General features: G+C 41.1%; 3 protein-coding genes across 10 annotated transcripts in view; all 3 read right to left on the bottom strand.

Annotated features, from left to right (window-relative positions):
• Nucleotides 1-638: 638 nt before the first annotated feature.
• Nucleotides 639-14,168, bottom strand: akap8l (A kinase (PRKA) anchor protein 8-like). Of its 4 annotated transcripts, none has more exons than XM_079864351.1 (13): nucleotides 14,070-14,168; nucleotides 12,453-12,503; nucleotides 11,987-12,215; nucleotides 10,201-10,702; nucleotides 8,615-8,729; nucleotides 8,470-8,528; nucleotides 8,346-8,379; nucleotides 7,832-7,952; nucleotides 7,615-7,756; nucleotides 6,150-6,255; nucleotides 5,596-5,726; nucleotides 5,421-5,516; nucleotides 639-1,243 (listed from the first exon to the last, which is right to left on the bottom strand). In XM_079864351.1, the coding sequence occupies exons 1-13, from the start codon at nucleotides 14,089-14,091 to the stop codon at nucleotides 866-868; spliced, it is 1,986 nt and encodes a 661-aa protein (XP_079720477.1). In that variant the 5' UTR covers nucleotides 14,092-14,168; the 3' UTR covers nucleotides 639-865. The 4 variants fall into 4 exon arrangements, with proteins under 4 accessions (XP_079720477.1, XP_079720478.1, XP_079720475.1 ...); XM_079864352.1 differs by having other exon boundaries at nucleotides 7,859-7,952; nucleotides 14,070-14,167; XM_079864349.1 differs by lacking the exon at nucleotides 14,070-14,168 and having other exon boundaries at nucleotides 12,453-12,543.
• A 780-nt stretch (nucleotides 14,169-14,948) lies between these two features.
• Nucleotides 14,949-21,303, bottom strand: mvb12a (multivesicular body subunit 12A). 4 transcript variants are annotated; one of them, XM_079864377.1, is made up of 10 exons: nucleotides 21,219-21,303; nucleotides 20,435-20,532; nucleotides 20,277-20,360; nucleotides 19,562-19,661; nucleotides 19,304-19,433; nucleotides 17,115-17,255; nucleotides 16,033-16,148; nucleotides 15,782-15,840; nucleotides 15,444-15,503; nucleotides 14,949-15,242 (listed from the first exon to the last, which is right to left on the bottom strand). In XM_079864377.1, exons 2-10 carry the CDS (start codon nucleotides 20,528-20,530, stop codon nucleotides 15,180-15,182), a joined length of 849 nt encoding a protein of 282 aa, XP_079720503.1. In that variant the 5' UTR covers nucleotides 20,531-20,532; nucleotides 21,219-21,303; the 3' UTR covers nucleotides 14,949-15,179. The 4 variants fall into 4 exon arrangements, with proteins under 4 accessions (XP_079720503.1, XP_079720502.1, XP_079720501.1 ...); XM_079864376.1 differs by having other exon boundaries at nucleotides 20,435-20,530; nucleotides 21,160-21,294; XM_079864375.1 differs by lacking the exon at nucleotides 21,219-21,303 and adding an exon at nucleotides 20,997-21,078 and having other exon boundaries at nucleotides 20,435-20,530.
• Nucleotides 21,304-21,867: 564 nt separating this feature from the next.
• olfm2b (olfactomedin 2b) overlaps nucleotides 21,868-25,159 on the bottom strand; it is a 15,244-nt gene continuing 11,952 nt past the window's right edge. For both annotated transcript variants that reach the window (XM_079864360.1, XM_079864361.1), the window contains exons 7-8: nucleotides 24,563-24,677; nucleotides 21,868-23,058 (exon numbers count right to left, since the gene is read on the bottom strand). In XM_079864360.1, coding sequence (XP_079720486.1) covers nucleotides 22,478-23,058; nucleotides 24,563-24,677 — 696 coding nt within the window. In that variant the 3' untranslated portion in view covers nucleotides 21,868-22,477. The remainder of the gene's footprint in view (nucleotides 23,059-24,562; nucleotides 24,678-25,159) is intronic.

The raw sequence follows: 25,159 nt of genomic DNA, 5'->3' as shown, positions 1-25,159 counted from the left end.
GTTTATGCTTTAATGGTAACCTAAGAATTCATATACTTGCCTTACAAGACCAGATCTCTGAAAATGTTTGCTGATGCGTGTGTGTGTGTGTGTGCATGGATGTTTTTGACCATACATACAGTGTATATATATATATATATATATATAACAAAAACATTGAATTTCCATCTGTCCCTTTTATTTGGACCCTGCTGTCACTCTTAATGTGTTGTCTCTCTGTATATCCACTAGAACACGCAGTTTTTAATAAAGAATGACTTCAAAAGAGCAAAATATCCGTTAAAGAGACTCCTGTCAATGTTGTATTTTTACTAAATTGGAATAAGCTGAAAAAAACAGATTGCATCGTAATAAAATGAAACTGCCTGGCAGAATATATATACAGCAGAACATCGACACTCAGAAAACACACTCACACACTGATGACTTTACAGACATTTATTTCCTCAACACAAGAGAAAAACAATGAGTGGAAATTGAAAAATTAAAGTATTTAATCTCTACAGGCCACGTCCATAAAACCAAATAAAAAAACGAGCAAAGAAAAAAGAGAGAAGGAAATTAAACGTTTTACTTCAGCGTGTAAAGACGTGACAAACTGAAATCATCTCAATAGCACATCAACAGTCACATGACGCACGCGTGTATCTAATCGGACCAAACGGGACACAGGCGTAGAGAGGGGGCGGAGCAATCCTGTGATTGGATGAACGAGACGACTGGTCAATTCTGATTGGTCCTCAGGCTGCAGAGTGCATTCTGGGAGATCTGCCCTGACCCAAGGTCAGTTTTCATATAAAGTTCAAAGGAATAGGATGTAGAACTGACTCTCCAAACGAACGCTAATCAGCGGTTTAGTTGACGGCTACTCGGCGGGCGCGGCTGCGGCGGCGGCGTTAGCATCTCCTATCGCTTCTGCGTCTGTGCTAACGGCAAGCTCCGCCTCCTCCTCGCCCACCTCCACGCCCTCCACTCCCTCCTCATCCTCCTCCTCCTCTCCTTCACCCGCCTCCACACCCTCCTCCTCTGTGGCTCCGCCCATCTCCATCTTCATTTCCTCGTCATGCCCCGCCCCGTTTCCCACGGCTTCTGCTACAGGCTCCGCCCCCTCTGCCTGAGGCGGCTCCTCCTCCTGTTTGACCTCGTTGAGGCTTTCATTGGTGAGATCGCCCTCGGACACGTCCATCACCATGGAGTCCTCGGGATCCTGGTCGTCCTGGTTACCGTTGAACGGGTTTTCGCCCTGCGAATTAAGCAAAACTTGTTAACGAATGAATCGAGCAATATCTCAAACATGCTGAACGAGAGTATTGAGCACAGTTGAACAAAATGCAAAATTAACACTCACCAAACACTACAATGTAAAAAAATTATTTTGTAAGTACTTCTACTTTAATTTCACGCTTAACTCAATAGTAGGGATGCATGATATATCGCCCACCATATCAGTATTGGCCAATATTATATATCTCAATATCGACCCGGCAAGAGAATTTGTCCGATATATTAAAGCGTATAAATAATGTATGATTTCCTCCAGCTGAGACACTTCAGATGCACACTGTTCAACATGATGGGTTTGAATTGAAATATGATTGGAATCACTTCAATACAGTAAAGTGCTGTCATACAGGCTACATAAAGTTATGAGAACATCATAATTGAGTAGGGGAGAGCCGGGACGATTGAAACGCGGGACGGATGAAACACTGAGATTTCCTTGAAAACCACTCACGTCATGTACGTCAAATTTCTTCAGCACGTACAGCATGCAATGCCTACCAGACCCGCAAAAACATCTCTTCTTCACGCCGTTTTGGAGTTAAAGCCGCAAAGCTGTTTTCGAGTGCAGTGAGCGAATTCTTTCAAGCGGTACTTTTTTTTGACTGACAAGTTGTATTTATGATTTCATGTGCCATTGTAATAATAATACGGCAGGTGTATTAGTACTGCAACCCGTGGCGGAGCCAGGCAAGGGCCAGCAGCCAGTCTGGGGTGGCACAGAAATCTGAATTATTTTATCATTAAAAATAATTTGACTAATGTATTGGACTGTTTTACAGTTAATTTGTATTTAATTGTAATTGAGATAGTAGTGAATTAGGAATCATGGAATACTGAGTGAATTTGATATTTTTTTATTATTACCCACCACCTCATATTAAAATTAATTACATAGTAATAATAGCTAAAGTTCAACTTGCTCAGTTAGCTTAGTTCTGGTTCTCAAAATCTCCAATAGCTTGTTCTACATTGTTCTACATTGTTCTACATTGTTCTACATTGTTGCATCAACCAATTCAAACCAAGAGTTAGTCCAAAAAAAAAAAACAAAAAAAAAAGTTTAACTTTCTATATTAGTTGTCAAAATAAATAATTGCAACAGTTCTATCATACCTAAATTAAAGAGGAAAACAAAAGTTCTCTTTTGAATCCCCATGTGCAAGACTGTGAACAAGGCGGAAGTCAACAGCACATCATGTAAAATGTTATGTTTTTCATAATGTAATGTTGCCAGAATGTAAAATTAGTTATTTTATGGATTTATCCATTTTTGTTTGTCCTTTACAAATTAACGCAAAATGAATGCCTATCTTCTAGTACAAATGCACAGTGCTCACCATTTATTTGGACATTAAAACATTACAGTTTGTGCCTTATATTGTGATCTCACATAGCAGAATATTCTAATCCAGACACATGTGACGCATATATAACAAATACATGCAGTTTTGACAGCTTTAATCGCCTTTTTGACTCTTACACGAGTTCATTGACGACAGAACTACGGCTAGAGCGAGTGATGTGCGTACCGCAAGCACAGTATAACGGCTGTCAGACGTACGACAGGAAAATTAGTTCGTTTTATTGACATTTGGCCTGACAGCATCTCATCTTACCGAAGATAGCCCACTGAATAGGGACAACGCCCTTTTCTCAGCATCTGACAGAAGTGTCACAAGCTTTCACACACATCTTCTAAAATAAAAGTAGCACCAGAAAAAAAGAGAATTACGTTCGTTGTTGACTGCACCCTTTTCGACATTTCCGCACTCGTTTGACTTGCGCTGAGGTGAAGTTGGAGTGTGCGTCTGAAAAGTCTCACGTTTTTTGTGGTCTTAAAGAGACGGTTCAGCGTTTTAAAAAACACAATTTTTGTCAATAAAAAGAGACAGAAACAGCAGTTGTGAGAGGGGTGGCCAAGCTTAGACCGAGAGTGCCCACGGCCTCCCCCTAGCTCCGCCAGTGACCGCAACACACCCTCTTAAGGAGAGACGCTACAGGTGAATAGGGTAACATGTTTAACTAGCAGATATCACCATGAAACTTTCCCAGTTGATTACCGACATTAAGATGAGAAAAAAAATGTATTACAAGTTTTCTGTAATTTAATGTTCAAATATGCAAATTAGGCCATATCTAATTAGATATGCGCTAATTTGCATACATTTTAAAAAACAAATTCTGAGTATTGGATAAAGCCAGGTTAAATTATATTCATTGTGCTCACATATTAGATGGGGAAAATAATTACAGAGGGATTTAAGGATATCTACTTTTGTTATCCTGTAAATCAGAATATACTGTCAATAGCCTTAAATGATTTGCGCCATGTTTTTGGGAATAAAATGTTATATAAATCAGGCTAGGAATAATATATTTACAAATCCCTCTGTAAATGTCTTCATAATATAACTATGTAAAAGACTGGAGAGTTTGGTGTATATCGGTGCAACTAAAGTGGAGATTTCGGGCTTGGAGAATGAGAGAAAAGTCATTTTGAGAAAACGGGCTTTAAAGATTTATCATCAGCCAATGAGATTGCGCATTCAGCCCTTTTACTTTCACGATTGGTTGCTGATAAAAAGGAAATGACCATATTTGGATCTGACAGCATTGTACAGGAGAGAGAGCTTTCCAGCGGTGTGTGTGATGACAGGGAGCAGACAGCGATCGTGATTAAGAACGCCAACTTTTGTTGAATTTAAGAGAAATCTACAGACGCAAACAGAAGAAGTGTAGTAAAATAAAGACCTAAATGTGTATTTCTGTCTTTTTTTCACCACAAGTCTGAAAGACGACATGTTATTGAAGACAAATATCCAAAAACCTCAAAATTGACCAGTAAAAAAAAAAAATATATATATATATATAGCCTATACTGTTCATAGATTCATATACTGTTCCTAGACCAGTGTTTCTTTTAATGCAAATTAATTTTCAATTACGCAACACATATTATCTCTGTAATAATCAATTGTCCAATCTTCAATACATTTCATTTATCGTCTTCTGGTCGACCTCGTTTTCTTCATAATAACAGCCTATTCAACTAGCAAACACTCAATATGACTCAAGGAAGAAATGTAAGAAAATGAATTGTAAATGGTTTTGTCTGTCTTCCTCAATATAGCCTATTAGAAAGAGTACAAAATGCGCATAGGCTTATTGCCTATTGTTTATTGGACGACAGAACAAAAAGGGTTAATATGAACCTTTAAATTAAAATAAATTACAGAATATGTTTGTAACAATATGTACATAAGTTACTTGTCAGGTATTGTTCACAAAAACAAGCATTAGATGAATAGTTGCCGTTTAAACTGTTTCATCAGTCCAACCCCCGTGTTTCCTACTCAGGCGGGACGACTGAAACAAAGCACAACTACCGTTCAAAGTCAAATTTTACTTCAATCATTCTATATTTGTACCGATTAACACATGATACTAAGAGAACACGTATGTGAGTTGTTGATCACAAAAAAATAAAAAAATCTGTCTGTAACCTTATCTTAGAAAACAACGTTAATCTGAAAAGTGTTTCAACTGTCCCGGCTCTCCCCTACTCTTAATGGTGAAACTTTAATTTTTTGTACTCAGGCTTTAAAAAATTATATACAAATTTGGATTTAGATTTATCGGCCAATAAATCGATTATCGGCTTTTAAATATAAAGAATTATCAAAATGTTCATATCGGAGCATCCCCACTCAATAGTTGAGTAACTTGCCATTTCTTGATAATTATTTGCAAATAATAATAAAACCATCTTGTTTTTTTACTTTTACAACAGCAGCAGAAAAAAATATTTTAACAATAGGCAAAATAAATGGACAAAGTTGAATGTTCTCAAATGAAATAATGAAGTCATTAAACAAATCTAAATGAAAAACTTAATTAAAATGAAGGTTTGTGTAGTTTAATATGCTGAGGAGTGGAGACAACAAGTTGACTGGAATAATAAAGTAAACAAAACAGTAGAAACCGATATCTTGAGGAAAAATGCTTAAATATCGGGGGGAAATGGCTATAAAACAGTCTACCAAACAAATTACCACATTTTAAGATGTAACACCGTTAAAAACAGAAAAATGACTAAATACGGCTTCATGACTGACGAGTACGAGCATGAGACGAACCTTCAGGTAGCTCTCCAGCTTCTTGCCGATGACCTTGTGGTTGAGGATGCTGCGCGCCACAGACAGACTCGCCCTCTTGGACTGCTCCATCATGCCCTGACACACACACACACACACACGGGTCAGACCAGCATCTCTCCAGGAGCTCAACACACCGATCGGATGCGGTTGGTACCTTGCGGTTGTAGTTGTGGTCCGAGGACTTGAGGTGTTTCTGGATCAGCATGTACTGCATGGGGATGAACACGTCACACGCCGCGCAGTGAGCCGCCTCCACCTTCTTCATGAAGTGCTCCATGCCCAGATCTACACAGGAAGTGACATCATGAGCTTCAGGCCAGCAGGGCGGGCACAATGGCTGACAAGCTCAATTCAAATTTATTTCTTAAATATGAGCAAAATGTGAATTATTTTCAAATTCTAAAGGCAATACTGGAGGAAAACAGTGCTGTAATGTCTCCTGTGCCCACAAGAGGGCGCGAGCGAGCGCAATAAGCCAATATAATCAATTCAACCGTCTTTTAAAATGACATTTACTTTTGAAACAATTGTTCTTAAATAAAATATAATTTCCCTAATGTGCACGCAAGGACACCTGGGTTACAATAGTGCATAAATCTGCATCTGTGCATCAGCAACCTGAGAACACACACGCTTCTTCAACACACAGCGTAATGAACTACATGACAGGAAATGACATCATGAGAGCTTCTAGGCAGATCCCCGTACCTCGCGTCAGATCCTGGTCTTTGAACACCTGACAGATGGTGGCGCTGTGGTTCTCCATCTGATTCACTCGCTGCTCCGTCTTCCTGAACTTATTGTTCAGATACTCCTATAAAACAAGTTTATATAAATATAAATATATATTTTATGAAACATGTTGAACTCTGAATCTGCAAGAAAAACAAAGCCATAAATCTAAAGTTGTGTTCCAAATCTGAGGTTGATGTCTCCAGAAATGAGCCGAACGTTTCCCCATTAGGAGCCAGTGGAGCTCCACTGGGACACACTGACTGACTTTCTCCCTCTCAAATATTACAGGCACACGTTCTTTTTATTACACACATACAAACCACACTCTGACATCCACACACACACACACACACACAATTATAGCTGCATAATTTATCCAACTGGCTCTATAATATGTATCAGCAGAAAACAGGAATAAAGCGAGTGTTTGCTTTATAGGCCAAACCTGAGAAAATGGCAACATCTGTTTTTAAATGAAAGCCTATTAAGAAATACTGCATCATTTTATAGTTAAAGGTGCAGTGTGTAATATTTAGGAGGATCTGTTGACAGAAATGCAATATCATATTCATAACTATGTTTTCAGTGGTGTGTAAAGACCTTACATAATGAACCGTTATGTGTTTATTAGCTTAGAATGAGGCGTTTCTCTCTACACACACCGCGGGTCCGCTTACATCAACATGTTTCTACGGTGGCCCTGAACGGACAAATGCGTTTCGTCACTATGTTGTTCTTCGTGTAAAGAAGCTACAGCTAAAGTCAGCGAATAAAACACTGACACAATGATGAACAAGTTACAATAATGTTCACAGTAACATATAGTTTTACTGAATAATTAAGTAGACCTAATTTCTTCATTAATCTTTGTAAAGAAACCTCATTGTTTAACTGGCTACTCTCTGCTGTCTCAGACGACGACATCACTTCCTGTCGGCCACCGTAACTTCTGTTGGCTGTAGTTCACAGCCTCACCACTAGATGCTGCTAAACTTACACACTGCACCTTTAAATGGCCTGGGATTAAACATTGCAGTTTTAATGGGGAAATTTTTGTCCTTAAGATCCTGAGAGGAACTATTTTGTGTTTCTAGTGCAAAAGAGATTTTTTTTAAAGGAAATGGGGGTGAAATAGTAAAATTCTAAATACAATACACACCTGTGCCAAAATGTATGCAGTCGGCATTAACAGACGAAATGATAAAAAACATTTTTTAAAAATGAATGTGTAGAGAGAAACGCCTCATTCTAAGCTAATAAACACACAATGGTTCATTATGTAAGGTCTTTATACACCACTGAAAACATAGTTATGAATATGATATGGCATTTCTGTCAACAGATCCTCCTAAATATGCACCTTTAACAGGCAAAATGATAAAAAAACAGAACTGAAAGACTAATACGTCGATGAGGCCGTTAAGGGAAGCGCCCGCACCTGCAGGAAGTCGGTGGTGGGCTTGGACAGCTGATTGGACAGGAACCTGAAGTGGTCCTTGTGGAACTTGCTCTCCAGGTGGGCGTCCATGTCCTCGCTGTAGAAGGAGCGAAACTTGCAGACGGAGCAGGCGAACGTCACCCTGGGGACGAGCGCACACACGTGAGCCTCACACACCCCAGAACACACACCTTACACGGACAGCAAAGAACCTGACCTGTGAGCGGACACTTTGACCCCTGACCTTTCAAAGAAGCCCCTCCTCTTCCTGATTTTTGATGCAGGGGGTGGAGTCTGCTTCGCCTTGGCCTGAGCTCCCTCGTCCTGATTGGATGTTGCTAATGAGAGAGAGAAAGACACGTCACATCCAAACACCATGAGCGTCAACTTAAAGTCAAAGTTAAGTCATTTGCAGGGCATTTAACTTTAATACATTTAATTTTAGAGGAACTTGGGTTAAATTAGAGGAGATTTAAGAGGAAGAACTGGGAACTAGAACTTTAATGGGCGTGAACTAGATCGTGCACACCAATGTCAGTTGATGGACCAATCAGAAACAGCTAGTTCTCATTACATTTGTCCACTAGAGTGTTAAAAAAACTGTGGTTGACTGATATGGATTTTTTTATGGCTGATAATATCTTAGGAGAGCGGGGCGGGCACATATTTATGCACTGAAATTTATATTCAATTGCCATATTTATTGCATTAAATAAATGCAGGAGACGCACCAGCACTCTCTCCTCCATCTTCTGCTCTGGAGTCCTGAAGAGCACAGAGAAGCGTTAGTTGTGTTTCTGGAACGGTCAATGACATTAGCAAACTCACAGACGACTGAAATAAAGGTGAACGTACAGCAGCGACGGCTTCGCTCGCCTCCTCCGAGTCCCGCCTGTGTTCTTCAGTGGCGGCTTCTGAAACACAACACACTTATGAACACACACACACACAGAGGAAGCAGGAGCTTTGAAGGCCTCATGGGACAGGGGTGTGCTCGTACCGGTGGCCCTCCTCTCCCTCGCGGTCTCGGTTTTGCCCATCTTGGACTCGGGCTCGTCGGTGGCGCTCAGGGTCTGTTTCCGCTTCTTCTGTCCGTCGCGCTGGGACTTCACCTGCTGCGTGACATCATCACATATGCAAATGAGATCTGAGGTCATGTGCGTGTGTGTAGTCATGAAGGTGAGTCAATGATGAGAGGATCTACAACAGGTGTGTTCGACTTTGACACGCGACACCACGTGACTGTTGCTATCGAACAACCGTGAGCGCAGTTCAAGAGCTGTCGGCTGGTGTGTATAGCGTCATATTTATCAAACTGATCAAAAATATAGATCCCGACTATTCGGCATTTAAGTAGTTAATAATAGTTTAGGCTCATGCTGAACTTTTCTGACTATTATTGTACATCATCCTTCCCTCGCACTTTGTAACACATCTTTCCCTCGCGGGTCAAAATGACCCGAAGCCCTAAAATTATACTTTTTTTTTTTGTCCAGAAAGCTTATTTTATTTCATTTTGATAATATTTTTTCTGTTTTTTAATGCAATTTATTTTATTTACCTTTAAATTAACTAGATTTGATCAATAAATAATTAATAAATAATTTCAATTTAAATAACAAATGCAAGCATAAACCTTTTAATTCTTAATTAATTCTTTTAATTTAATATCTTACATTGGGTGTATTTGCCGACCTCTTGTGGAAAATAATATTATAAGATGATATTTCATGACTCTAGATGGCCTTATAGCTCTATATGGAGTAAACGAGCTGTTTCTCTGGGTCCTAAAGCTGGTTCACTTCAGTATGCATTCAGATACACATGTAGACATTATAAAATCAGTTTTGCTAAAGTTTTAGCATTTCTAGTTTCTATTTTGAGCATTTTGGGGTTTTTCTATGTGTACTGAAGCATTGCTGGCATTCATTCCTAAGGGGGTCAAATTGACCCGAGAGGGAAGGATGTGTTACTTTTTTCAATTTCGACCACAAACCTCCTCGAATCCATTGAATTTGTTTTGTGCATTCGTGGTTCAAGTGCAACAAAAGGGACCCGAGGGAAGGATGAGGGCAGTACATAAAGTGTTGAATAAAAAGCGTTACTGTTGCAAACATCTGTGCATTTGACATTTTATCTATGATTAAATAATAAATAAATCAAGAAGCAGAATGTGTCTGACTTCACGTCTTGGTTTTTAACTCGAAGTCGAAAAAGACCCGAGGGAAGGATGAGGGCAGAACATAAGTGTTGAATAAAAAGCGTTACTGTTGTGTATTTGATGCTACGTTAAAAATGCTTCTACGTCGTTACGAGAACCAAAACGTAACGTTTTTTAACTCCTCGTCGAAGTCGAACACACCTAGCGTTTTTTTAAACGTGAACTATCCCTTTAACACACCCATTATCACCGCCCTGTAATCATGTGACTCTTTACAATTATCCTCCAGTGTGTAACTAAGAGGTCAAAGGTCAAATGTGGGCAGGCTGGGGCTCCTCCAGGGGTTGTCTGGTGGGATGAATGAGCTTGATTGGCTCTGCTGATCTCTCAGCCCCGCCCCCCCGCAGGGAGTGGGAGGTACTTACTCGGTTCAGGGGTCTCTTGCGGCCGCGCTGCCGGTTGGCCCTCGGGCCCCCTCCGAAGCTCCGGAAGTCCTGGGGCCCGCGCTGGGACTGGAAGGCCCCGCTGTCAGGGTACATGCGGTTGGCCAGCAGCGAGGGCAGCTTTCCTCGCCCCGCGGGGGAGTGGCCTTGGCCTCCGCCCCGCCCACTTCCGGAGGAGGAGGAGTCCTGCCTGCGGCTGTAGCCGCGCCCTCCTGAAGCTCCGCCCCTTCGCGGGGATCTTTGCCCCGCCCCCCAGCCGGAGCCCGAGAAGGCGGAGTCTCGATTCGACCGCATTTTGGCAGATCCGAATCCGTCAAAGCCGGACCCGCCCCCTCCAGCTCCGCCCATGACCCCAAAGGCCACGCCTCCGCGCTGGGCCATCATGTCGCCCCGGGAGTCGCTGTACCCAAAGCTACCGGATCTGTAGAGATCTCGGGGGCCGAGGGAGGCGGAGCGCGAGTCGAAAGACTCGTATTGGTCAAACCTGCAGAAGGAGGGAGGCGCAGAGCAAAGGTCAAGCGGGGGACCGACCATCGGCTGCATTTTCATCATGAGCTCTCAGATGACAAACAAACTCAAGCCCTTCCACAGCCACGTTGTTTGTTTCTCAGGTGCATTGTGGGAAGGCTGTGGAAAAGCTTCAGAATGACTGGTTGCACAGATGGACATATAAGGCAACGAGGTGGAAACAGTGAGATAGCAGGGACTTCTAGGGGTCTGTGAGGGCGTCGTTAGCATTATCTGGGACGTTAGATCTGGACGTCTGAACATGAAACGGGTTTTTGTGTGTTCAAATGGTCAGGAGGGCATTTTAAAAGAACGGCAACTGCTTTTTAAGTGTTTTAGCCAAGAACTGAGCATTACCGTAGACAGCAAATCATTACAAAAAACAGCTTCCACAGGGTAGGTGCCACATTTAACTATGATCAATTTAAGATGTACATTAGCGTTCAAGAGTCTCTTCTGCTCACCAAGTTCATTTGATCAAGAATACTGTAAAAACAGTGAAAGATTACTCCAATGTTTCTGGACTTCTGGGCTCTGTGAGGGCATCGTTAGCATTAACTGGAACGCTAGATCTGTGAGGGCCGTCTGAACATGAAACAGGTTTTTGTGTGTGTTCAAATGGTCAGGAGGGCATTTAAAAGAACGGCAACTGCGTTAAGTGTGTTCACCAAGAACTGAGCATAATCATTAAAAACAACTTCCTCAGGGTAGACGCCACATTAAACTTTTTAGAAAAACTTCTGAGGGGAAGATATAAACTAGAGTCTCTTCTGCTCACCAAGGCTGCGTTTATTTAATCAAAAATACAGTAAAACTGTTTTCTATGTGAATATATAGTAAAATGTAATTTATTCCTTCCTAAAGCTGAATTTTCAGCATCATTACTCCAGTCTTCAGTGTCACATAAGCCTTCAGAAATCATTCTAATATTAAAACTTTGATGCTTGAGAAACATTTCGTTTAGGTGAGCAAACGTGTCACTTAACGTCTTTCCCTCAGAGCCTCGGTTTCATTTGCAAAAAAACGCAATATGGCTTCTACCCTGACTAGCCTACAAGACGGCATCTAGACAGGATCTTGTCCAAATTTAAAGTAAATTATCACCAATTATTATCAGACAAACTAGTGTGACATGAGAAAATAATTGATCTGAACTATTGTGAGAGTGAAATTGTATTGCATACAACATTTTAATACGCAAAAAAGCATAACCCCTGCACCGTAGACATGCATGAGTGGATGTGTGCGTGTGTGTGTGTACCTCTCCCGGGTGCTGCTCTTCATGCCCCCCTCCAGCTGCGTGAGCATGTCCAGGCGCTGGTTGATCTTGGCGATGACGGCGTCTGCGGTGGCGCCGGAGGACAGCAGAGATCCCCCTGAGAGACCTCTCTTCATGCGCTCGCTGGAGCCGTACCCCCCGCTGCCCCCAAACCCCCCACTGCCCCCCGACATCGAGTCCTTATAGCCGTACATGTCGTAGCTGCCCGAGCCTGAGCCAGAACAGAGCACCATCATGAAGACACAACACACATGATTCTAGGGCTGGGCAAAAAAATCGATTTCTCGATTAATAATTTTATAAATATAGGATTAGTATTAAATCTATATTCATTGAGTCGAATCGAGAATTGAATTCAGAGCTTGCAAGTCGAACCAAACACCTGAATGGATACCCAGCCCTACATGATTCTGCTGTATTAATGCATGTAAACTAAAGCGTGTCTCACCTCGGGACGATCCTCCTCCTCCTCCTCCTGATCCTCCCCATCCAGAGAATCCTGACCAGATTACAAAAATGTACATGATGCACAGCACACATCCCAAACTCATCTCAAAGTATTAGAGATGCACAGACATGAACATTCAGGCCGATAACTGATAATTCTTTATATTTGAAAGCCGATAACCGACATATTGGGCGATAATTCTAAATCAATTTCTATATAATTTAAGAGCCTGATTACAAAAACAAAAGTCTCAACATTAAAATCCATGTCCTCGCACACAATTTTATATAGTAGCCTATATCTCATTATAATTGTATGTAGCCGATATGACAGACTTGTGTTGGACTTTACTGTATTTTCCTTTTTGAAGTGATTCCAATCATATTTCAATCAATTCAGAAACATAATGATGAACAGTGCGCATCTGAAGCATCCCAGCTGGAGGAAATTATACATTATTTATCGGCTTCAATATATCGGCCAAATTCTCTTATCGGGACCATAACGATAACATTCAAAATGAGCATATATCAGCCGATACCGATATGGTGGCCAATATATATCGCGCATCCCTACAATTTATACACTAAGATGTCGTCGCACTTTCCAAAAGCTGATAACCCTACTGTATCATATTCGAGTCCTCTAAATGATCTTCATGATATACTCAATCTCCTCGGGTCTCTAATTGAGACTCTTTTATCAAGTAAAAGTCTGTTAGCTTGAACGCTTATAACTGGCCAGGCCAGTGTAATTAGGGGGCGGGGCATTCACTCAAAATAACATTTGACTGGACAGAAATGTAAACCTGACTCTTCAGACATGATGATGATGTCAACTATAATTCCGTCTGTTTTCCCGAGAGAAAGCGTATAGAGATGAACTTACGTAGGTACACTAGACACGAATTTAAAGCCACAAAAGAACAATAGCATGAGGTCTTTTAAGATGGCAGTACACTCAAATAACTGTAAATCCTGTAGATTAACTCTGATATCCAAACAATCAACCGAATAATCGAACAATAGAGCAGCAGAATGGACACGGCAGCCATTTTACGACTAAACGCCCCCATTTCACCGATCCAGCACTCAGTGTCTATTTAATGACCGTGCAGCGACAAAATATGGCGATTCTTCTCTTTCGATTCGCCATTTTAGACGCTAAACTGCAGAATTTATCGCTGCGCGTGAACTCGAGCAATCGGGCCTCGTGTAAAACATTTCACAGCAGAAAATCCCTCACAAGAAAAAAATATTATTAGTTTGATCGATTTAACAATACGTTAATGGTTCGTGTTTCGAAAAGCGCGTTCCTGTGCGCGCTTCCGCAAGCAGACAATAACAATGGGATTTACGTAGACATTGATAACAATCGATGAAACTACAATTTAAAATGTGAATACTTACACAAAAGGAAACGAACGGATTAATAAGATATGTATGAATGATTAAAATGTTTTTTCCGCTTTATTTCGACCTGCGCCATTTCACGCACACCGCGAATCATCGAACTGCGTTTCTCAAATACAGAGTAATACATGATGCCAGCATACAAACGATTACATTATACACAGAGAGATGCTTATTTAAAGTGAAAAAAGATTAAATCACTAACCTGAAGAATATCCTCGGTCCATCCTGCTGCAGTGTTCAGTGTAGGTGTGACTGAAAGCGAGGCGGTCAGGCCAGTAGTATCAGGCCGCGCAGACTCCAACCACTGAGGGGCGTGGCCACATGATTGACGTGTGAACGAACCAATGATCGACTTCCAGCGGGCGGAAACAGCATTAATTATTTCAAAACAAAAGTGTGTATTTCACTGTCTGGGATTTAACTGTTGCGTTTAAAATAGGTGATAATCAGCATTAGGTGCTTCAGTTGTTTAATTTATAGACATAATAAATACATTTATAATGTATAGCCTATGGTTTAATTTATATGTTGGATAAAGCAACATGATTTAATCACATTTGTTGCAGTTTTTAATGGATTGAGGAACTGATTTACTGGGGTCACGGTCTTGCTTTATAATCATTGTGATCCTTAAAATAACACATTTGTGTTGGTATAGAAAATTAATATTAACAATTAAAAGGAAAAATATGAACTGGTAGTCTCAACATGTAAAATTTGTACAGAAAATGACTTGACATTTAATTTCCTTTGTGTAAACCTGCAAGTGTATTCAGCCAAAATTTGATTTTATAAATAATTTTTATTAAAATTCCACAAAAAAAACAGAATTTCAGCAGAGCAAGTAAAAAGACTATCTCACAGAGCACCATCTGATATATAAAAGAGCATTTAAATAGACAAAAGAGTGATTCAGAGAATACAAGAGCATTTTTGGTCCCCACACTTCTTAAACGTACACTTTATGAGATAAATAAAGAAGTGTAAATACACTGTTTAAATACTAAACTACAGCTCAAAATCCCAAATCATTTTGGCCTCATAATATAACATATCTCTGTCGAGATGCACTTTGATTCGCTTGTTAGTGTTTCGCAGAAACACACGAAACTGTAACATACACAAACACATCTACATAATGAGTTTGCATGCAGAAAATCCTTCATGTTTAACAAACCCAGACAAGAAACAGAGAAGGAGAACAGCCAGAACCAGTAGTGCGAGAAAGACTTGATCATAAAACCAGAAAGAACCATAATTTCACGGTGTGATTGCATAGATCAGAGCTGATATGAAGAACCGAGGGGAGCGTTCAGGACACGGACGGACGGATTCTCTTCGCTGCCTGTTCCTCCACTGCAAACGTGTAGTTATACTGCAGAGAAACATCTGAGATTCACTTCTGCTCAGCCACACACAAATACACCAACACACACACAGGCTTCAAAATAAAAGTCCTCAGCAGAGCCAGAGACAGCTCTGCATTGTTTTAAGATCATGTGCTACAATCGTACAATGAGAATAATGTCTTATTATCAGAATGATGAACTCAATGGAGTGTTGCACAGGACCTCACCTCGTTCTCGATGTCCTGCACTGATTTGATTCGGATGTCACTCAGTGTGATCACAGACACCTGACACACACACACACACATCACAGTTCAGCAAGCTGTTATTGGTCACTTGATTATGATTGGTTAATGAAAGCATGCCGTGGTCAGAGGTGTATGCATGTATCATTTTTTTTTTCAGGATTGCTCAAGCTAAATTCTGTAACAACTAGCAACTCTTTCTCCTCACATGATAAAGTCATTTACATATAAATAAAATCATTTCCTGTACTTTTTTACTGTTTACTGTGCCATAATGACCAGATGATTGCATGTAAATGAGTGATGCAGTGACCTCTGACCTTTGTGTTTGACTGAGACTCAAACTTGGGGTGTAGAGTGAAAGGAACACCATCCATCGCTGAGAGAACAGACAAACAAGAGTGACTGACGTGTTTTTACTCATACCACATGTGATTTATATAGGAAATCTAAGTATGAATGATGAACCATTATTAGTGACTTCAAGAATAATAATGCACGATGTGTATGTGATGAGATATACAGGAAACAGATTGAAAGGATGATGAAGTAAGTTTGCCTGTTGCTGTACCTGTGATACCATAGATGTTGCTATGGTTACCGCTGTCATACACTCCCTCTGTCGGCTTGCTCATGTCAAGCTTACTGCGCCGACGGCTGACTTTCGGTGGGATATCGGGTGGGTTGCTATGGAGACAGACAGTCAGAGGGAGAAAACCACCCAAGGAACCACATAGCAACAGCCTAAACACTCTAGAACCTACACAGCAACACCCCATCCATCACCCTAAAACCCACATAACAACACCCTAGCAACCAACCTGAATTATCTAGAAACTACACAGCAACACCCTATCAATCACCCTAAAACCCACATAACAACACCCTAGCAACCAACCTGAATTATCCAGAACCTACACAACAACACCCTATCAATCACCCTAAAACCCACATAACAACAGCCTTGCAACCAACCTGAATTATCTAGAAACTACACAGCAACACCCTATTAATCACCCTAAAACCCACATAACAACACCCTAGCAACCAGCCTGAATTATCTAGAAACTACACAGCAATACCCCATCAAATCACCCTAAAACCCATATAGCAACACCCTAGCAACCACCCTGAATTATCTAGAAACTACACATCAACCCCAAACACCCGAGAAACCTCATAGCAACACCCTAGCAACCAGCCTGAACATCCTAGAAACTACACAGCAATACCCATATGAATCACCCTAAAACCCATATAGCAACACCCTAGCAACCAGCCTGAACATCCTAGAAACTACACAGCAATACCCCATCAATCCCCCAAAATCCCAAATAGCAACACCCTAGCAACCACCCTGAATTATCTAGAAACTACACATCAACCCCAAACACCCGAGAAACCTCATAGCAACACCCTAGCAACCAGCGTGAAGACCGTGAGGCTGCAGCTCTTCAGTCAGCACTAGACTACAGTAAGATCAAACACAGTAAAGACGCAGTGGCGGAGAGCAGGTGGGGATTCTGACTCTACACGCTGCTCTCCACACACAGCTGATTTGCATCGGCCTGATTTAGCAGTCAAATCACGCAAACACTGGAGTCTCACACACCTCACCAACAGACTCCAGTGTTCTTGCTGATGTGGGTGTACCTGGGTTTGAGCGGCTGGGGGGGTCCGGGTCCGTCCAGGGAGAGACTGCGCAGGTCCAGACTGACACTGCGAGGCTTGGCCTGAGGCACCGGGCTGGAGAACGGGCCCTTCAGACACCACACCACTAAGCCATTCATGTCCCTGACGCACACACACAGACAAACAAACACTTAACGGGTGAATGGAGCGTCTGATAGTGCTGGGCCGTAGAACTAAACATTTATATCACTGTATTTTTCAAAATTATACCAGTTTCACGATATATGGCGTTTTTTTTTTTCCAAGCATGACTGGGTGTTAACCACATGTTCCACTGCTTGAGAGAGGAGATACTGCAGTAGATTGACTCAGAATGCCCTATTTTACTGTCATGAGTAAAATACTAGTATTTTTGGTATTAGTGTTTGGTATTCCACACTAGTATTAATACAGGTTTGCAGTGTTTATAAAGAGCACCAGCAGGAGGCGCTGCAGGAGTGGCAGAAACAGCGGTTTCCATGGTAACGGCTCATAAACGCCGCTTTATCAGGAAAGAGAAAGAAAGATTAAATGAAAATTACATCAATACTTTTCTTCAGACACGTTCATATAAAAACACCCGCACCGCATTCTGACTGTGAAACGGTCAGTGCTCATGTTTATTCAACGATGTCAAAGCCTTTAGGAAAATCTCTTTGTGGCGGGCAGTGTGAACCAATGTATGGGAAACACTGTAATATCGTCTCCATCTTCACCGTCTCAGTAACACACACAGCAGAGCATCAGTGAACAGTGAAAAGACCCCCTCACACAGTGTCGCGCCGCGTTCCCAACGCTGTTAAAGCGACATATTAAAAATTCATACCATAACAAAAATAAACCGGAACACCGCCCAGCACTAGCGTCTGCTATAAGAAACTAATGATGAAAGTGTGTAACAGCTCTGAGTGAATGAAAACATCCTGCAAAGTTGTAAATCTGAAAGTGCACCGTTTTCTTTCAAAAGTAAGAGGCAACTCTGAGCCAACGTTTTTCAAACGAGTCATAAGCCGTTTCGTTGTGACGTCAAGACGAAACATTAGCATATTGCGCACAGACACCAGGGAAAACTTGAACTTCAAACACTGCAGCTGTGAAGAATCAGAGGTTAAAGTTCATCTTTACCACGGTATCACAGCAGTATAACCCTAACTCTTGCTGTGTTCCCTTAATTTACTGACGACTGCTTCTCAAAACTCAGAGTTCAATGCAGGATTCGCACACCGCTTGCTCTTCAAAGATGTGTTCAAAATACTTAGTTTTGAGTTTTATATTGTGTTGGTCTCCTGCTAACTGGTTAACTCACGTTATCACTGTCTTACTGAAATACTTCTGCTGATCAGTTGTGGGCCACTATTATCTAAAACTGTGTCTATTAATGCAGATCGTCTGTTGTTCTCACTACTGTGAGGAAAGATTAAGCATGGAGCAAGATTTGTTTTACCAACGTTTAGGTTACATCAGTCATTCACACTAGAGCTCGGCTAATGTGTACACTGTTAATGATACAGTTTCCACGTATTCACCGCAATAAATTAGAAAAATACTCTGTAAATAAATTAGTACAAGTAAAATAATGGGTTTGTTGATGGACATGCACTTGATAATGCTGATGGTGAGGAACTGCAGTTGCAACATGTCATAATGTCCCTCAAACTGAGTAGTGTATCACTGAGAAACACTGAGTCCTGCTCGAGTCGTGCTGATGGAGGTTCGGGTTCAATAACAGTTCTTCCAGTGTTTCATCATCGGACTCGCGCTCGCATTGATATGGTCAAATCGACATCATTGTTCATGATTGTGTTTAGTTTTCGGTGTAGGAAGCCTCAGGACACGCAGAGCTGATGTTGTTATGGCAATGGGCGTTTTTTTTTCGAAACGTGCGCTGTACGCGGTAGACCAATCACAACAGACTGAGCCGTCTGGCCAATCAGAGCAGAGTAGCTCGCGGAAAGGCGGGATTTAGAGAGATTGATTCATCTGACGAGTCGTTTGAGAGTCATTGAAAATGTGGTGATGTGCAAATGTATATTATGAGGAAATTAAACAGTTTTTTTACCTTTGATGCAGGTAAACCTGTTGTAGGAGACTCCACAACAACATTAGGAAACTTTAAAACAGCATAATAGGGGCCCTTTAAAAGTGGCGAGCCAGCATGGAGCGAGTCTCACCCCAGGCAGGTGTACTGCTGCACCATGGTCTTGTTCTTCGCCGTCAGTTTGAGATCTAGAACCGCCATTGTAACACTGCCCACTGGAACCATCCGCACACAGATGCGCTTCTTCTTCCCCACAGACGCCTCTATACACACACACACACACACACACACACACACACACACACACACACACACACACACACACAGGTTTACTCTTCCACCGCACATCAGAAGGTCAGGAGAAGCAGATCTGTCCAGTGAACCGTCTTACTGGGCTCCAGGTATTCTGGGATGTAACAGTAACCGTGAGGAATCGTCTCTTTATCCGACATCAACAGCACATCCGCTACGACCATCCCACCGGACAGATCCTACGAGACGGAGGCAGACGAGAACGAGACAGGGGCAGTTGATTATGATTTCACTTTTCTAACTTTAGTAAGTGTGTAATGTTGCTGTTTGAGCATAAACAACATCTGCAAAGTTACAACGCTCAAAGTTCAAAGCAAAGGGAGATATTTGCTTTTAAAGAAATTGCTTTTTAAGGACTACAACAAACGGCTAATAGGGACTACAATGAGCTTCTTCACGGGTTAGTGACATCACAAACCCTTAAATTTACATAAACCCCGCCCCCAGGAACACGCAGTCCTTGTTGAAAAGAGGTCAAGCTGTCGCATCCGTCTTTTCACATTTATTTATTCATTTTCAGTTCATATGTGTGAGGTAATCGGAGCTGCTAACACACACAAGCTGTTGCAGCTCCGCCCTCTGTGTCCGGAGCAGCAGCTCATTTGCATTTAAAGGGACAGACACAAAACGACACGTTTTTGCTCAGCCTCAAAAAGTGACAACTTTAACATGCTATAAAAAATGATCTGTTGGCTATTTTGAGCTAAAACTTCACACACACACTCTGGGGACATCAGAGACTTATTTTACATTTTGTGAAAAGGGGCATTATAGGACCCTGTAATGCATCTCACCTTAGTGTAACACAGGAAGTATCCCGACTTCATCGCAAACCCCCGGATGAAGTTAGCGGAGCCTCCATCTTCCGTCTGACTGATCTAAACATACATGCACGTGGTTAGTGACATCATATGGCCATGTGACCGCAAGTGTGAGTGGTTGTCATGGTTACCAGGCTGAAATGACTGGGGCAGGTGGTGGCGTTAGAAGCCCAGGCCACCGCAGTGATGGGCCTGCTGGACCCGCTCGACGGATCGTACATAGACATCTACAGACAGACACATCATGAGACTTTATTAATGATACGCAACTACGCCAGGTCGTAATTACCAGATTCCAACTTGTAAAAAGCATTCACGTCCTCGGGAGCTCCTAACTACAACTTGTACAAAAGTGAATTTTCTGAAAACTCCAACTCGTACCACCTGACCACTGAAGATTGTTAATAGTGTTGCCTTAGAAACGCATGATTCCCAGTCGAGGACGTGATGCTCCGAGTAGAACGTCACGTGACATTTAGTATTTAGGGTAAATATGGCGTGAACTCAGAATTACTGATCATTATGACATCTTCAGACTTACATCAACATGAGTAAATTTAAGATCATCATCAACAAAAGCTCACCATCATCGAAAAGAAAGAAAGAAAGAAAGAAAGAAAGAAAGAAAGAAAGAAAAAGAAAGTGATTTATCTTGACGTATAACGTTATCTCACGTCTATTAGTTAATCACACTTTTAATACTGTTTTCACTGGTTTATCAGCTCGACGCAGCGCGATCATCTTATTGTTCCATTAGTTTCAAACTCTCGATGTAATCAGCACTAACACCCGCAATTAAACATTAGCTGTTTACAAGCGGCTTTAATGAACACGTGAGGCGGAATTCAGTACTTACGGAATTACGATGGTTAAGAGGTTTATTCTCGATTCAAAACAGTGAAACTAAACTCAACTCACTCCCTCAGTCAAACAACAGGAAGAACCTAACGACTCCAACTCCCATGATGCACCGCGGCGACGTCACAGAGGACTGCGCATGCTCAGAGAGGGGAGATCGTTCTAAACCAGTTCCTCAGCGGACTTCTAAGGAGCCTCAAGATGACTTAAATGATTCAAAATAAAGATAAAACAGCGTTGAAACTACTAAAAATCAAGATAGCCTATTTCTTATTTAACTCTATAAAGTCATGCAAATTAATAAACGTCCATGGGCATTTTATTATCCATTTCACAGATATATTTCTAGTTATGCCAAGTTCTAAAATATTTCATCTTTTAAAAATTGTGAGTAAACACTTAAATCATGAAATTAAAAGGTAAACTACAAAAACAAATCTAATTTAAAATATTTAAATAACTATAACAGTCTCTCAATGATACTACTACAATAACAACATTAATGAATAAATAAATGAAAGGTAAAATAAACTATAACTAATACAAAGGAATTTAGAGAAACAGCTCTTAATATTCTAGTTTCATATTTGTTGATTTTTTGCATTATAAATTGTCTCATAAATATGTAAATGTAGGCTATATATTTAATATATAAATACTATACCAAAAAAGAGAACACCTGACACATGTATTTTTTTTTATTTGTTACATTTTTACAGACATGAACATACAGAAGGTACAAGTCACAACATTTTCTACTTTTCCCCCCACAAAGGACGTTTCAGAAACTGAAGATGCATTTTTCCACCTTTAGCAGAGTAAAATATGATCACGTAAACGTCGGCCTCAGCTTTACATGCGTCAGTCATGCAGAATCATCAGACATATCAGTGATTTCTGTCGTCGTGCAAATGAACGACCAGAACACATTCAGAGTTTTCTGTTTTTATTAAATTAAATGTCCCCAATTAAGCAAGCCAAAAGCCAAAGGCGACAGTGCATCTGCTTTAAACATTACAGTCCTCATGATAACTTTGGTTAACTTTACATTAAGTAAATCCACTTCTTCACCAGCTAATCACTCCTGGACAGCGATGCCACAGAGATGCACAGAGCGACCGCAAGAACAGAGGTTCAAAGGCAATACTCTAAAGATGGCTGCGCTTGTTTCTCTGGCGCATAAGGTCTATAGTTAACAGACAGAGAAATGATGGCTATTGCATGCTGGGAAGGAACCAAAACTCCATCAGGTGACAGAATGGAGAGAAAAAAACAGGTGACTTGGGTCCCGGTAAACACACGAGGTCCCCCAGGTGTTAATCGGCGTGTGGTTCGTCGCTGTCCCGGGCCGTCCTGATGAAGTGCATCAGCGTGAGCTCGTACAGCACCTGGTGTCCGTTGTTCCAGGTGTACAGCGCTCGTGTGCGCGGGTTGTAGTCCAGCATGGAGATGTGCGAGTACAGGTTGTGGAAGGGGATGTCGGTGTACTCGTAGGACGCTGTGTCCGTGTGGAAGCTGAAGTGGACCTTGGCTCCGGCCAGGTGCGAGTCGGTGACGTACAGCGTCCCGCAGATGAGGAAGGCCTCGCCGGCGCTGCGTTTGGGGAAGCCGGTGTCCCAGGAGCGCTGGACCTCGAGCGTGTGCGGATCGAGCCGGCTCAGCACCAGGGTCCCGGCGTGAGGGGTGGAGCTGTACACGGCCCACAGGCCCAGCTCGTCGGCCATGAGGTCGATGTCGGAGGAGCCGCCCCACGAGTACGGGAAGGTGTTGTTGAACCCGGCCTGATGGAGCGGCTGCTGGTGCTGGACCACACCCGACGCCAGGCTATAGCGGATCAACACGTTACTGTGGTGTTTGGTGTAGTACAGGGAGCCGTTGTACACCACGTGACCCGTGCCTGAGACACACACACACACACACACACATAACACTGTTTACATCTCACAGTTCAGGAAAAAATATGGAATTAGACAGACAGATTATAGATAGATAGATAGATAGATAGATAGATAGATATACATATACTGTAGATAGATAGATAGATACTGTAGATAGATAGACAGACAGATAGATAGATAGATAGATAGATAGATAGATACACAGATAGATATACAGATACTGTAGATAGATAGATAGAGAGATAGATAGATAGATAGATATACATATACTGTAGATAGATAGATAGATAGATAGATAGATAGATAGATAGATAGATAGATAGATACACAGATAGATATACAGATACTGTAGATAGATAGATAGAGAGATAGATAGATAGATAGATATACATATACTGTAGATAGATAGATAGATAGATAGATAGATAGATAGATAGATAGATAGATAGATAGATAGATAGATAGATACATAGATAGATAGATAGATAGATAGATAGATAGATAGATAGACAGACAGACAGACAGACAGACAGATAGATAGATAGATAGATAGATAGACATATAGACAGACAGACAGACAGACAGATAGATAGATAGATAGATAGATAGATAGATAGATAGATAGATATACAGATACTGTAGATAGATAGATAGAGAGATAGATAGATAGATAGATAGATATACATATACTGTAGATAGATAGATAGATACTGTAGATAGATAGACAGACAGATAGATAGATAGATAGATAGATAGATAGATAGATAGATAGATACACAGATAGATATACAGATACTGTAGATAGATAGATAGAGAGATAGATAGATAGATAGATATACATATACTGTAGATAGATAGATAGATACTGTAGATAGATAGATAGATAGATAGATAGATAGATAGATAGATAGATAGATAGATAGATAGATAGATAGATAGATAGATAGATAGATACATAGATAGATAGATAGATAGATAGATAGATAGATAGATAGATACATACATAGATAGATAGATAGATAGATACTGTAGATAGATAGATAGATAGATAGATAGATACATAGATAGATAGATAGATAGATAGATAGATAGATACTGTAGATAGATAGATACATAGATACATAGATAGATAGATACATAGATAGATAGATAGATAGATAGATACTGTAGATAGATAGATAGATAGATACATAGATAGATAGATAGATAGATAGATACATAGATAGATAGATAGATAGATAGATAGATAGATACTGTAGATAGATAGATAGATAGATAGATAGATAGATAGATACATAGATAGATAGATACATAGATAGATAGATAGATAGATAGATACTGTAGATAGATAGATAGATAGATACATAGATACATAGATAGATAGATACATAGATAGATAGATAGATAGATAGATACTGTAGATAGATAGATAGATAGATAGATAGATAGATAGATAGATAGATAGATAGATAGATAGATAGATAGATAGATAGTCATTCATACCTGCCCACGGGTGAGGAAGATGATGGATGATGAAGTTCTGTCTATTAGCGAAGTCATAGAGTGACTGATACTCCACCAGACGCCTGCCCTTCAAATACCCGTCCATCACCCACACCTACACACACACACACACACACACACACACACACACCTTTAAAATAAGCTAAAACAGCTAAAAATCAAGATCTTTTTGATGAAGACGAAGAACATCCAGGTTACTAATCTAACGTAACGTGTAACGCCTCATTAGTAACCTAGACGTTCTCATCAGTCAGTCACGTTTGATGTTAAATCAGAACTGAACTGATGAATTGTGATCCCTATGGAAGACGCAACGACTGCTGCCCCTTCCAGCGCCCGAGCGCTCGTTCGTGAGCGAGTACAACTCCATACCAGATCCTCTGCACGGGGCAGAGTTTGCTCTTTTGCCAGTTGACCCAAAGCCCCAAGCGGCTGAGGTGCGTGAGCACTATGACTGATCTTGAGATTGGGCCAGTATGAGCCAGTATGAGCCAGTCATCTAGACAGGTAAGGATGCGAAATCCCTCCTCCTTCAGCGGGTTCAGGGCGGTCAGGTCTTCATAGAGACGCAAGGTT

This window comes from Squalius cephalus (genome assembly GCF_949319135.1).
Source record: "Squalius cephalus genome assembly, chromosome: 2".
NCBI lineage: Eukaryota > Metazoa > Chordata > Actinopteri > Cypriniformes > Leuciscidae > Squalius > Squalius cephalus.
This window is presented reverse-complemented; position numbering and strand designations above follow the sequence as displayed.